Genomic DNA, 15045 nt, shown 5'->3' on the forward strand with positions numbered 1-15045 from the left:
CAGGGCCATAATTAGTGTTTCTGTTTTCTCTGAGTTCAGAAGCAAGAAGTTATCTCACAACCACTGTTTGCTACTGGCCAAGCCTTTAATTAAAAAAGACAATTTATGGAACTCAGTTTCCTTAAATGAGCAGTACAGCTGAATATCATCCGCATACAGATGGTAAGATATGTCACTGAATTGACTAATTATCTGTCATTGAGGAAATATACAAAAGGAACAGGATGGGTCCCAAGACAGAACCCTGAGGTACCCCACACAACAACCTTGCAGTTTCAGACATGATCTGACTCACAAACACTAAAACTTCTACCAGAAATGTAGAGGATCAAAAAACGCTACTAATGGATAGATTTTGGGATATTCCAACCACCTACCTGCAAACACACACATCCCACTTGGGGCCTTCTTCAGTCAAAGTCAAGGGTTTCTACATGTACATGAACAAGACTACCAATCTTCTTCCTGTTGGCCACCCACATGCCTCACCACCCACAGTCCTAGTTATAAACGGTCATGTGGGGCGATCTCAGTCAAACAGAGTGGATAGAAACTGGAGAACACCATTTCATTTCATTTTCAGTGGCATCTATATGCTCTGGTGCATTGTTGTAAACAGAAACAGGGCTAAGCATTCTGTTCCCCCGCCTATGCCTGCCATGCAAACTGCTGACTTGGAGTTGTGATAATCACGTATTTGTGAGAGCTATTTGTGTCACAGGAATGATTAATGTGGAAATGGATCTCCTCCCTCAAGGGGGGCATTTTCCAAAGGACTAGAGACTTCACCTGTGGGTGGTCGCTTAGATCTGGGACACAGTTAGAGCCGGGGATCTATTCACTTTTGGAGAAAAGACTCATCACTCTCTAGTTGTTGCACCGCTGGGAGCAGCTATTTGTCTCACCAATGGCCCAGAGGAGCTGATTCAGCCCACACTGAAGAGGGCACATTTTGATCTGTCACGACTTTCACATCATGCCCTACTTGTATATTAAAACAATTTGTGAAGTATTTGGATACAATTATTCCACAGCTCATAATTAATTACATTCAAGTCCAGTCCAGACTAACTTACTGTATAATGATCAATTTGGTCATTCTTACTATGTCAAGAATGATTTATAAATCATCGTGATACAACAGCAATAATGGAGCTTGTAATGTAACACAACGTGCAATGATACATGTAATTATAATTAAAGAACTACATTGGCCCTAGGAATATACAGAGCAGAAAAGCCTTGCAACAGTCATGGCAGATTCCTACTACAATAGTCTACATCATGCCTAATGTGATTATAATGTCCGTATAGATTTGTGTAATGGCAGCAGTGTGCTTGCTATTTGAATAGAAAATAAACACAGACATGCATCCTTAATGCCGGGCTGCATTTTATTCCTGAGCCAGTAGTCCCTTGGGAACTGTTAAATATTTTTGGGGCAGGCTAACTAAAATTATTTTGGGTCAAAAGGAATGTCTTCTCTCCAAAGATACAGACTTGGGCCTGGCCCAAAGCAGATTTTATGCTGTGGTGGGCAAAACTTACTTGAGCCAAACACATGGTAGTTTTACAGAACTAAAGACTCATTCACAGCAACATTTTTGCCCCTAAATTGAGTTTGAAAAAAAACCCAACACTGGGCCAAATAGTCAGCAGTGCTCTACCCAATGCTGTCTAGCAAAACTCGGGCTACATTTTAGGAAATGTCGAACACTATTGATTCAACATTATATTAAACCTGTCGTCTGTGGCAACAAAATTATGCATTAACACGGTAAGAAAAGCAGCAGAAATTCTTCAGTGAGGGCGCATAAATCTACAGTTTTTCAGGGTTTTCTTTATGTGCCTCAAACCCTTGTTTACGATTGAATTTTTGTGTGAAAGAGCTTAGTTAAATGCCAACCAGCAGACTTCACTGTCATGTACACAAACAATCAGCTTAACAAAGACAAAGCCACAGTAAATGCTTTTTGTATATGGACTGCACTGTAATATTTTCCGGCCCTTTTTGTCCCTTTCCTCAGAGAGCGTGACAGAAGTCAGAACAAACATCTACGTGACGAGTTTTGGGCCAGTGTCAGATACAGACATGGTGAGTATTTTTCTCCTCTCCTTCCTCCTCACTCCAATCATCACAATGAGTCATCTAAGCAGGTAATCAGTCTGTATTCACTTTACTTGTAATTGTTTTACTTTGAGAACATTTGTCATTTTGGCTTGTGCAACATGTGAACCTCCGTTGCAGTTTAATCAGCTGAGATTGCACACACCGCCATGTTTTCCTGACCTTTTCATCTGGAGTCTGATTCACAGAGTTTCTTTAGATGTTAAAGCTTGTTCATAAGAGTGAAATATTCCTTTTACAGTCTTTTCAATCAATATATTTGATATTTTAACACCCTATCATCCAAGACTCAAATTTTTCAGCTGTTTCTAGCTTTGCTAAGGGGACAATTTATGAAATTATAGCACAGCAACATTGACGTGAACCAAATAGTTAACAGGGCAATAGTGTTGTCACGATACTGGAATTTCTAACTTCAATACAATAACTTGAAAAATATCTACATTTGATACCATTTTCGATACCATGGGGAAAATTGACACAACATTGATTAAATTACTGAATATAATTACTGAATTATCTTATCAACCTATATTAGTAAGTAACGTTAATAATACTTTGTGTTAAGCAGAACAGCATCAGTTAATTTACTAAACAGTAACTGAAACTCTGCTTGCTGGGATTCCCCTCTGATAGCTCTGAGGGGGATTAGCTTAGGTTAGAGAATTATAAATGTCTGTTAGGTAGGGATGGGGACTGATACCCGGTTCTAAAAGGACCAGGTTCCAAAACGTCTTAAAACCCCAAAATCAATAAGGTCAGAGCTTATCGATACTGCTATCGAGACTAGCGGGTCCTATAATGTAACGTTATGTGTCGAGCGTCAAATCTGGTTTAACTTGAAACGTGATGGATAAGAAAGCTAATGTTTATTTATTGATTGCACCGAAACGCGGTATTAAAACGGGCCCAGGACTGTTTATCATCAGGCTGCAGACTCTGCTGCTCTAGGTGTTGTAAACATTAATGTTGTTGCTCTAGAAACAGCATTTAGCTGTATTTAAAATATTAAAGTCTAATCCTATAAGTAATTTAAAAACAACCAGGCAGTTAATATGCACACTTCAATATTTGTTTATTAATCGCAAGTCATGTGTCACCTCACTATATTACAATGTTATTGCACATGGAATATTTTCCTCATACAGGCCTACCTCATGCCCATTGGATCTCGTCTTACCAAATAACAGTCACCAAATAATAGTATCGATAAAGAATCTGATCATTAAGTAGTATCAATATCAATAAAAATTAATTAACGATCCCCATCCTTACTGTTAGGCAAACAACAGGACAACTATCTTATCAACAGTTTACTGGGCCATCTTGTTTAATACTTGAGAGACGTGTCCAACCTCTCGAGGTTCTTTATAGAGGACGGCGTGTTGGAGGTGCTTTTCTCTTTCGTTAGCGCCGCTCTGTGCCGTCACTTTCATATGAGCTTGCTTGTATCCTTTGCCAGCATCCAATCACAAGTGACGAGAACTAGCCACAGCACAGTAGGCAGGACTTGTCAAAACTGTGGCGGGGGGGGAAAAAAAAATGTAATTCAAACTGAGCGAATGAGACGACAAGAAAGCACTCTGAGTGACAGGAGGCGGGGCTGTGTGGGCCCTGCAGCGGTGAGTGTATCAGCATGCTGTCGGGGAGATGAGAAGCACATTTTCAGGATTGATACTGTGGGAAATGAATATTAAAACCGTGTGAAATTTTCAGAATCGATATGTATCAAAAAAATCTATACTTCTGACAACACTATAGGGTAAATAGTAGGTAACCAACCGAAGGAACCTCTTGTTTGGTTTTCTTCATGTTTTCTTACTCTCTGTAGCCAGTCTGACAGACATGTCAAACAAATATTTGTGTTGGACTCAAAGGAAGCCACTTTCTCTGCATGAGCCGTTCCACCTGTCCTGATGTTGCTCCTACAAACTCAATTACAGATGATTCTAACACGGTCAGTTATTTTCTCTATATAGTTATCTACTGGCACATCTTCTCTTTCTTGTATGCAACACTTCACCCAGTCTTGTTTAATTACAGACATCAACCTTCTTGAGCTGGACAATATTAAACAATCTAATATGATAATATTGTTTTCACAATAAAAAGAACAATTAGTGTTGGGTAATATAATCAGGCTGAAAACATCATTACTAATGTGATTTGTTGTGCAGGTATTAGGCATTACATTGTTAATTTCAGTACTCAGCTAGAAGAGGCAAGGCAGGTTTATTTGTGTAGCACATTTCAACAACAAGGCAATTCAAAGTGCTGTGCATAAAAGCAACATAAAAATACATTTAGATTCAATTAAAAAGTGTTAAATAGAAAAAGAAGTCTTCAGCCTTGATTTAAAGCTAGATATTTAGCTAGAAGAGTCAAATATCTTTAAGAAACAAACAACTGTAGTACAGTCTTTACCAGGAGAAAAAGATGACCTATCATGACATTGTATTACATTGTATTTTGTATTGTATTATAACCAAAGTTGTCTTTTGTCAAAGTGCTCTTTTTAAAACGCACTATTCTGGGGAAATTTGGTAGCGAGCCCTGGATGACCTCCTTTAAACAGCAGATGCTGGAGATGGTTTATTCTTTGTCTTGGGACCTTATGCAGCATTTGACATATTTGATCATGCTGCTCTAATTGACCGCCTTAAGCACTGGGTTGTTTATCCGGCTCAGCAATGACCTGGCCCGACAGCCCGTGTGACGTAGCAAGATTAGTGGGTTATGGAGAACTTTGATTTGAGGGTCTCACTTGAGGGCTGTTTCATATTGTAACAAGTCTCTACACAAAAATTTCTCCGGAGCAGTTTATGTTCAGGCTGTCGGACTTGTCAAACTTTTCATGAGTCGATGAGGATCTCATGGTCTTATGTTAAGATAATTACAGTGGCTGGGCAGAAAGCAAAAGAATGTAGCTAGGACACCTTTACTTTCATCAATGGTGTAATATAAGAGATGTTATAACATCACCATCGGCTATAGAAATAGGCAGATATGATGGTCTGCCTGAAGAGGAAAGGCTTAGTTTGATATATGATTTAGATAACGAAGATTATGTCCATTCATGTTTTGCTGCTCATTACAATAAAGCAATAAACAATACAATAAAGACTACCTTACTGTATGGAACATGGGACAGAAGACAAAGGTCTTTGTTTGCATTGTGTAAGAAGTTATGTAATTGTCTGACAGGGTTCACCCCCCCCCAATATTGTTGGAAACTTGTACGTGCATGACACAAAAACATAACTACATAACTGTACATTAGAACGAGGGACACATACAGTGGAGGAGGATGCGGAGATTTAGCACAAAATGACTTTGGTAGACGCTAGTTTTTACCCACCTTTTTATTACAGTATCTAACACTGTTTTGACCCGTTTTCCCCTCAGAAGCATATCTTGTAAAATTGCTTCCTGTTTTTGAATGTTTCAAATTCAGTCGTTTGTTTATCTTGAGAGAAACACTTGGATGTATCTGTCCGTGTTGCATGTGCTTGGCTGTTTGTTACAAATGCTGCCTTTTTGAAGTAACGTTTCTACAGCTCAACCATAATCTCAACTCACTTTGAGGACATTTCTGCCATTTTGAAGATACAGTATGCTGACCACAGTATGTTGAACCTGCTTTGTGAGATAGCGTTAGCTCTCTTAATGTATAACATTGGACAATGCTTTATCTTTTTCAGCAGTTATCCCTTTTTAGGGTCTCTCAGGGCTCAATTCTAGCCCCAGTCTTTTATTCTCATCGCATGCTCCACTTGGCATCATCATGAATCAACGGCACCGAGTACAGTCAGTGGCAGACATGACAGCTGCACAGGACATGGTAACCCACTTGTGGTAGTGTTGTGATCAGAGCCAAAGTTGAGGTCACAGCAGGTGTTTTCTGTCTGCTGTCAAGGACAGAAATGCCTGTCCATACACACACACACACACACACACACACACACACACCTTCATCTTGTAATCAATGTATGGACAGTATCTGCCAAGGTTTTGACTGTTCCCAGATGTGGAAATACCAGCACTAAAATATCAAATTTCTGCATTGCTTAGTCAGTCTTGGATGTCAGGATTTGACTGCTCATTACCCAAGCGTGGCTCATTTAGGCCCCAGGCTACGTTGTGTTTTCTCTATATGCACATGAACACTGCATAAAGGCTTCAAGCATCTCCTTTCAAGATTTTCCACAGTCTAGCCTGAAAAGATGATCAGGCTTTAGCTTTCAGGAAGCATCACAGTATGGAACAGACAACTCAGTATCATCTTGTAAAACACGTAGCTAGTCTGTAAATATCTGCTTTGTGATATGTGTAGATTACATACTTGTCTTTATCTTTTACATCTGTGATATATTTGGCATCTAAAGCTAAAATCTTTTTTTTACCTTTACATCTAACTTTTTGCCTGTATCGGTTTAACCTTTGTGTTTACATTGTTGTGAACTCAGTGAAAAGCTATAGCCAGATACTGTAAACAAGCCTAAATTGTGTGCATTGTAATATCCACGGCAATAAAACGTTGGTCACAGCACTGGGAGCTCTGAGGGAATGAGAGTACAAGGCTAACGTTTATACAGTACAGTGCGCAAATTTGGATAGTAGCTGCACTAAATAAGTAGGTCTTGACATTGGACTTTAATAATGAGTGGTCTGAATTGCTGCAATCGGTGCCTGTTTCCAAAAGGGATGGCACCCCCTGAGTGAGTGGGTAGGAGGATGGCTTGGTTTTTCTTTTGAGTTTCGAAAATAACTAGGACTGAAAAGGAGCAGAGAGCTGGGCCAGGTTTACAGATCAGGTAAATGTGTGATGTACTGAGGGGCAAGTTATAATTATTTTTAGAAAGTATATTTGGGCTTTGAAGACACGGGTTCTGGTACTCATATAGCCAATGAAGCCAAGTCTGCAGTAGGTCAGGGTCGTGCAATCGTGTTTTCTGGTTCATGAGTTTCCAGGCTACTGAGTTCAGAATGAGTCGGGTGTGTTATTTGAGAGTGAATGGGACAGCCTCGGAGTACGGAGCACTGCAGTAAACCGTTCCGGGAAACAAAAGCATGGACCGGTTTTCTAGGTCAGTTAAAGGAGAGGAAATTACTAGTCCTGGAGGTATTTCAGAGGTGGAAAGAAGCTTTTAAAGATATTTCCTTGATGTGTTCACCAAAGGAAAGTTCTGTATCAGAACCAATTCACCAGAGTTTAACAGATTTATTTGGGGCAGCTATCTAGTAAACTAAATCAAGAAAAGAAAATCAGCTGTATGCTGGACGTAAAAAGTGTCATTTAACTTTGCTTTTGATACAAAGCTGGAAATGGAACCCAGATTCACCCTTGTTGGTCCATCTGCGCTCATACACACTCAAAGTTTAAAAGGCTTTTATGTCAATGAGGAAATGAAAGTGAAAAACAGGTTATCCATGCAGATTTTTAGGCTGGCATTAATTAGTTACCTTGAAGCTGTAAAAAAAAAAAAAAAAAAAAAAAGTCATGAAGAAATGTATTTAAAGCTTGTGTTTTAGATTGAATGGGCCAGCATTTAAGGATTAGAGGATTGAGATAAGCATATTGCTTTGTGGGAGGAAGGGCTAGAGAAAGCACATGCACACTAAGATAGCACTGGATTGTGCTTGGCATTTAATACAGTTAGGGAGTGTTACTGCACATTCTGTAAAGGCTCTTGTTACCTACTAGTCTTCTTCTATTTTCTAAATAGTTTGGTGTGCATTCACCACATTAACTGCAGGTGACCTTGAATTCAAAATCGGTTTGAACATTTGTTGAAGTACTTAGTTAATGCCATGAAATGTAACTATTAGTAAGATAGCAACAAAACTAAGAGTCTACAGCCATGCTAGTGCTTCCATGTAGAATAAATTACATCCTGCTGGTGGCGCTAGAGGAAAAGTCAAAGGATCTCAACAGTCGTGGACAGTACTTAAGTACAAATTCAAATTTGAGGTACTTGTACTTAACTTGAGTATTTTCTTTTAATGCCATTTCTACTTTTACTCCACTACTTTTACTCCACTACATCTCAGAGGGAAATATACTTTTTACTTCACTACATTTATCTACATTTACAAATTAAGATTTTTACACACAAAACATATGAAATCTAACATGAGTTTCTAAAATATGTTACTGAACACTTTGATCGTTCAAGACATTTTTCATGTACTAGTAGTACTTTTTACTTTTGATACGTAAGTATTTCTTAAAGCAGATACTTTTATACTTTGACTCAAGTAGACATTTTATTTAAAGACTTCTACTGTTAGTGGAGTCATTTTTAACAAGGGTATCTGTACTTTTACTCAAGTACAGGGCTTGTATACTTACATACATAGAATACATCGTCTGGGAACCATGAACGTGTGCAAAATGTTGTGCCAATCAATCTTGTAGGTGTACATGTATTTCATAGGTAAGTGAAAATCTGACCTGCTAGTGGCGCTGCATGAGAGGTCAGGGGATCAACGAAGTTAATAGGATTCAGTGCTCTGGATTTCATAGCAATCCATCCCTCCATTGTCATGACATTTCATTCTAGATCAAAGTGGTACACCGGCAGCCAATGCCATCCCTAGGGCCATGCCACTAGCATGGCTAAAAACAAAGTTAACACTGAGATGTTTCTAGACAGAGCACACTCTATACCCTAGGCATCACATACTTTGTCGTGTAAATCCAGTGTACCAATTACCCATCTCTGTAACATCAAGTGTCCCAGAAATGTCTGCTTCTCGCTTACCCTGAGGGCCACTCGGTCTTCACTTGGACCCCAATACGCCACATTTGTGTTTAAAATCCCCCTATCGCCACAGGAGGGAGGCTAGATAATCCAAGTGAAACTCGAACATTAGGCCAATAACAAGGCATTTTGTTTAGAGTCATATCTGACCACAACAACGTTCTGCGGTGTGTAACACCAAGATCCAGAATGTGGGTTATGATCTTGAGGCTGATCTCTGATAAGTAGGTGAGTGTGTTTCTCTACCTCCAGCCTCTCTTTCCTCTGTCTTTTTTTTCTGCCCTACCCCCACCCCACTCCCCCTCAGAAGGTCTGTGGAGTCACATCTCATGTATACAGTGTCGCGGCACATTTACCTATTTCATGGTGGGATTTGACATGTCTGCTCTGATGAAATGAGAAGCGATTGAGGCTGTCACAGGTACCATGCTGAACCTTGCTTTGACAAGGACGTCAGTTATGGCCAGATCGCCAGGATTGCACAATCTCCGGGAGTGAACGTTTTATGGAATATCTGATATTTTCAGCACACAGCCATGTGCTCAAAATTCAGGAAACTCAATCTCCAAAATGCCTGAGCAGTTCAAGGTCTTCTGAACAGAACAGATGGCCGTTTGTGTTGCTAAAATTTGAAGGTGGATTTTGCATCAATCATTTTGACCTTGTTCGAAGACTTGAAGCCCAATTAAGCCCCTTGTCACAAGAATTTTAAATGTCTTATAGATTTTCTGTGCCTTTTAAGGAAACAAAGCTTTACTAAAATAGGGCTTCATTTTTTTTTCCTCCACTCACCATACATGTCATTATGTTCCCCAGTGTCACAATATGATTCATGTGCAGGGCGAGAACAACTTGAAAGCAGAGCAGGCACAGTCTTTTTGCACCTTAACAGCCCATATTTTGTGAAAATGGCAACCACGGGTAAAAAGATATCTGTACCCTGCAATCATATCAATCAAGGGCGGGAAGTGATTTTTTTTTTTTATTAGGAGCAGCCTATTGTATTGGCCCTAGTTTCAACGTGATTATTTTTTATTTTCTGAGTACAGAGAAGATTACCCAACTGCAATCAAATTCATGACGAAATATACATTAGAGCAAATCATTGCAGGAAGACATTTTTCACCGTTTTTTCTTCTTTGAGAATTACAAATTAGTGGTCGACTGATGTGGGTTTTTCAATGGCCGATGCCGATATTTATAGAGCAGGCCAGCAGATGGCCGATATAAAATCCAATCTTAAAACAAAGTCATATATAATTCCATTATTCCATGCAGAGTACAATTTAATACAAGTTATTTTAGCCAATAACATGTTGTTTTAGATGGAATTTGTATTAATTAATGAAACAGAAAAATAAATTGGGTTATGCTGTAGATTTCAGACTAGTGTTTAAGGAAGAGCAAGGTACAGTTTGTCAGAAGTGACGTCATTCAAATGGATTTTGATTAGATGTGCATCATTTAGGATGATATATTAGCCTTGTGAGTGCAGGTATCAGCCAAGACCCATTAATCGGGCGACTGATTAATCGGTCTATCACTAATAGGACAAACACTTAACAAGAGTTTACTAGGCCATCTTGTTTAATGCTTTAGTGATGTTAAAATGGGAGCTCTCACCAACCTCCTGAAATTCTTCATGGAGGTCGGTACTTCAGGCACTTTGCAAGATTTGTTGTGTTAGCACCTTTCGTTAGCACTGCTCTGTAGCATTACTTACATATTGGCTTGCTTGTGTCCTTTGCCTTTCAGTGGTCGCGAATGAGACAAGTGGCAAGAAAAACAAGGCACTGTGTGTGTGTGTGTGTGTGTGTGTGTGTGTGTGTCCGTCCACTCGCTGTTGGAGAGAAGAGAGAGCGAGGAAGGCCAGCTGGTACAATGTATCAATGCGTTTGAAACAGTTTCAAATAATCAAGTCGATGCGTATCGAAAAATCTATATTTTTAACAACACTAGTAGACAGAGCCCAATTTTAACGCAGAGCTGACGCCAGACTAATTTTAGATTAAAGGCCAAATTTCTGTCAGATCTGTGATCATTTGACGTGCTATTTGACAAGGTTCCAAACAATCAACAAGACGTCAAACATTTTGATCCGCTATCTTAAGAGTTGATTTCAAAGTCTGGAGTCTCAACGTATGTAGCACTTCCTGAATATTACCCGTCAACATAATCCACACAGCAATTACGTTCCCTTCAAAGCATATCAGGCATTTAGTAGTACATGAAAATAGTTGCTAGGAGATAGGGTTGCAGATAATGAAAACTATTCTTCTGTACTTTGAATGTGAGCCACTTGTGTTCATTTCCCCAAGAACAGAATAACGTATTTTGGATTTTAAAAATGCATTATGTTTTCACTGTCTTAACATGATTGCATAAACATGTTCACTGCTACATATCCTTTATTTGTTTGCCCCTTTCTGATTCAAGGCCGATTATATTTGTGGGAAAAAATGTTAAGTGTGACACAGTGAAGTGCTAAAACATGTTTATGCCTCTGAGCTGAAGAAGCGGTTGAACACTGAAGATAATTAGAGTTGGTATGGGATTCACAGCTCAGTGCAAGCCTCATACAGGTTACACTCCCAGCAGGGAAAGGTGAACAGCACACAAGAAGTGAAGCGAGAGAGAATAATTGACAACCAGAGAGCAAGATGGATTAGTAATTAAGACATTAATCAAATCTTTGACTAATCATTACAATTCCCAGAGTGTGGAGTTCAGAAGAGCCAGGTTGAATGGATACACTGCCTCCAGATAGTGGTCCGTATCATCACCACACCAGCTAATCAGAATGTTATATCTGATCTGCGGTGTACTGTCAGAAACAAGACATCACAACATATATCACACGTAACATTTCTGCACAATAAACTGAGGAAACTGCTCTCTTGCAGTAAAGGGGCACTAAATCAAACTTGTCAAATCAGTCAGCTAATGTAGATACGCAAGATGTGTACATCATGTTTCAGCCAAGTAAGAACACTGGACAACTAGAAGGGCACTCACCTCCGGCAAGGCCACTAGTCCAGTATTTCATGATATGAAAATATGCAAATGCAACCACTATGTGTCTGAATATATTTCCAAAACTATTAGAATTATAGTATTTCAAAATATGGTTGTGCCGAGCTGAAGCCTCCTCATCTCAGCTCACAATTGACCTATCTCGCAATGTTAACGAAAATGAAAAATTATATGAACGCGTATGCATTCTTCCTTGGAAAATAAAAAACTCCAGCTCTGTTGAGTAAAACTGAATGAAAAATCAAATGTGATGACATTATTAAAATGGGATCTAATAACTAAATGTTTAGAATTTAATGAACACATTAATTTAAGATAAAAGGCTGCATTAATATTCTATCAGATTAGACACAACCTTCCTGCCATTATCAGAGAACCAGACACTGTCGTTTTTTACTGTCTAGACTCATTTAGCACCGTCTGCTGTACATCCTACCTTAACTGCCACCATATCATCCGTTCCTATCATTTTCCTCATTTCCTTTCATTCTCATCATTTTCTCAATACTTCAGCCCTGCTATTGGCTGCTCCTCTCCACCGCTCCTCTTCCACTGAGACGCACAATCACATATGAGCAAAGGAGACATGTTTGTGTGCGTGACATGCTTGTTCTTCCTCTTGTTTTATCAACCCTATTTTTATCTGTTTGTGCTGTTCTTTTCCTGCGAAGCACTGCTGTCACAATCCTACAGTATTTACTGAAAGTGTTCAGTAATTAACCTCGACTTGAGAACATTAGAGACCCATTTAGTTATGGCATATAGGACAGTCATTTCTACTTCATTAAACACAGAGATTGCTTTACCTAATTCATTTCAGTTTAATATGTTCTGCACTGCATGTGGCAGAAAATACCAGGTATATGGGATTCAAGTTATACAAGAATATCAAAAAATTTTGCATTCATGTGTGTTACGCAACAACTAAGGTGACTCCATTAAATGTAACCTGACTTGACTTCTTCTTTAAAACTTCTCCACATCAGTGATCAGTGACCAGGTCAGTGGTTCTTCACTCTCCTCGTTTACTCCTCTCACAGAGAGCGAAGTATCAGAACTCTTGACCCATAGCCGTCCAACTACATGCCCACTGGACCCGATTCCTACGAATCTTCTCCAGCCACATCTCCTACCGTGGTCCCGACAATCACTCACGTGATAAATACTTCTCTGGCTTCAGGAACCTTCCCGACCACTTTCAAAAGGGCTCGGGTTACACCCTTGCTCAAAAAGCCCTCACTTGACCCAACTCAAGTTGAGAACTATCGACCAGTGTCTCCTCTACCATTTTTATCCAAAACTATTGAACGGGCAGTATTCAAACAGGTCTCAGAATTCCTCTCAGGGAATGGCCTCCTAGATCCATATCAGTCTGGTTTTAAGAGTGCCCACTCTACTGAAACGGCTCTTCTGTCTGTAACAGAAGCCCTAAGTTCAGCTAAAGCTGCAGCCCAATCCTCAGTTCTTATCCTGCTTGACCTATCAGCTGCCTTTGACACAGTCAACCACAGGATCCTGCTATCCGCTCTCTCAGCAATGGGCTTCTCGAGTAAAGCACTCCTGTGGTTCGAATCCTACCTCTCTGGGCGTTCCTACAATATTTTGTGGCAAGGACAATTATCCTCCCCCCACTGCCTCTCCACAGGGGTGCCCCAAGGCTCAGTGCTAGGGCCCCTCCTCTCAATTTACACCACCTCACTGAGGCCGATCATTCGCTCGCACAGCTTCTCTTACCACTGCTACGCAGACGATAGCAACTCTACCTATCCTTCCCGCCAGGCGATCCCACCGTCTCGGCGCGGATCATGGACTGTCTCTTGGACATATCTGCATGGATGAAGGCTTGCCACCTTCAACTAAACCTCTCTAAGACTGAACTCTTGGTCATTCCAGCCAAGCAATCTATCCACCACAACATCAAACTACAAATTGACTCCTCAACCATCACTCCAACCAAGGTGGTGAGAAATTTGGGTGTCATGATTGATGACCAGCTGTCCTTTTCAGACCATGTTGCTGCTGTCTTTCGGTCATGTCGCTTTGCTGTATACAACATAAGGAAAATCAGGCCCTACCTCACTCAGTACGCCATGGTTATCTCTTGCATCGACTATTGCAATGCCCTCCTAGCAGGTCTTCCAGCTTGTGCGGTGAAACCCTTACAAATAGTTCAGAACGCAGCAGCGCGTCTGGTTTTTGATCAGCCCAAAAGGACTCATGTCACTCCATTACTCAGTGACCTCCACTGGCTCCCCATGGCCTCCAGAATCAAATTCAAGTCACTAATGCTTGCATACAGAGTGACCACTGGGTCTGCACCCATCTACCTAAACTCCATAATACAAACTTACGTTCCATCTCGGCCGCTACGCTCCTCCAACGAACGCCGCCTGGCTCTGCCATCCCTTCACACAAAGCAATCCCGGCTATTCTCATCTGTGACACCACGATGGTGGAACGAGCTACCACACGCCATCAGAGCAGGGGCGTCCCTCTCTAACTTCAAGAAGCTCTTGAAAACTCATCTCTTCCGAGAACACTTCCTCTTATAACACCTCTAACTCCTAACCTCTAACATGCACTTCCTGTGCTCTTCTTCTTCTATCCCCTACAATTATCTTGTATTGATTGAACTTTTTGTTTTGATTGCACTTAACTTTTACCCCATTGATGTGATATGTACTACGAGCTCTTACTAGTATTTATTGCTGCTCTTACTAGTATGTATTGTCAGTTGTAGATCTGTATTTGATGCTCTGTTGATGCTTGTATGTTGTTCCTCAAATGTAAGTCGCTTTGGATAAAAGCGTCTGCCAAATGAGTAAATGTAAATGATACAGTAGATGCTGAAATAGGCAAAAGCCTAACTGTGCACAGTATGTGAAAGCGTACTGGACGTCTACAGAGCAAGGTTATTATAGTTTTGGGGTTTTCATTAGTTTTTGTTTTTAATTTCAGTTTAGTTTTAATTAGTTTTTGACATTTGTTTGCTAGTTTAGTTTTAGTGTTAGTTTGAGTCTTTGTCACTGCACGATGCCAAGCTCTGTTCAGTTTAGTTTTTTCACCAAACATTAAAATACAAGTACAATCATTAGAAATAATGCAGATTTGTGAAAAGGG

General features: G+C 40.1%; 1 protein-coding gene across 2 annotated transcripts in view; it reads left to right on the forward strand.

Annotated features, from left to right (window-relative positions):
• Positions 1-15045, forward strand: part of LOC119896098 (gamma-aminobutyric acid receptor subunit alpha-3-like) — a 102123-nt gene that overhangs the window by 60907 nt on the left and 26171 nt on the right. For both annotated transcript variants that reach the window (XM_038709575.1, XM_038709576.1), the window contains exon 4: positions 2028-2095. In XM_038709575.1, the coding sequence (XP_038565503.1) occupies positions 2028-2095 (68 nt within the window). The remainder of the gene's footprint in view (positions 1-2027; positions 2096-15045) is intronic.

The sequence above is a fragment of the Micropterus salmoides genome, unplaced genomic scaffold, assembly GCF_014851395.1.
Source record: "Micropterus salmoides isolate LMB-PRFRI ecotype aquatic unplaced genomic scaffold, ASM1485139v1 Ms_hic_scaffold_9, whole genome shotgun sequence".
Classification (NCBI taxonomy): domain Eukaryota; kingdom Metazoa; phylum Chordata; class Actinopteri; order Centrarchiformes; family Centrarchidae; genus Micropterus; species Micropterus salmoides.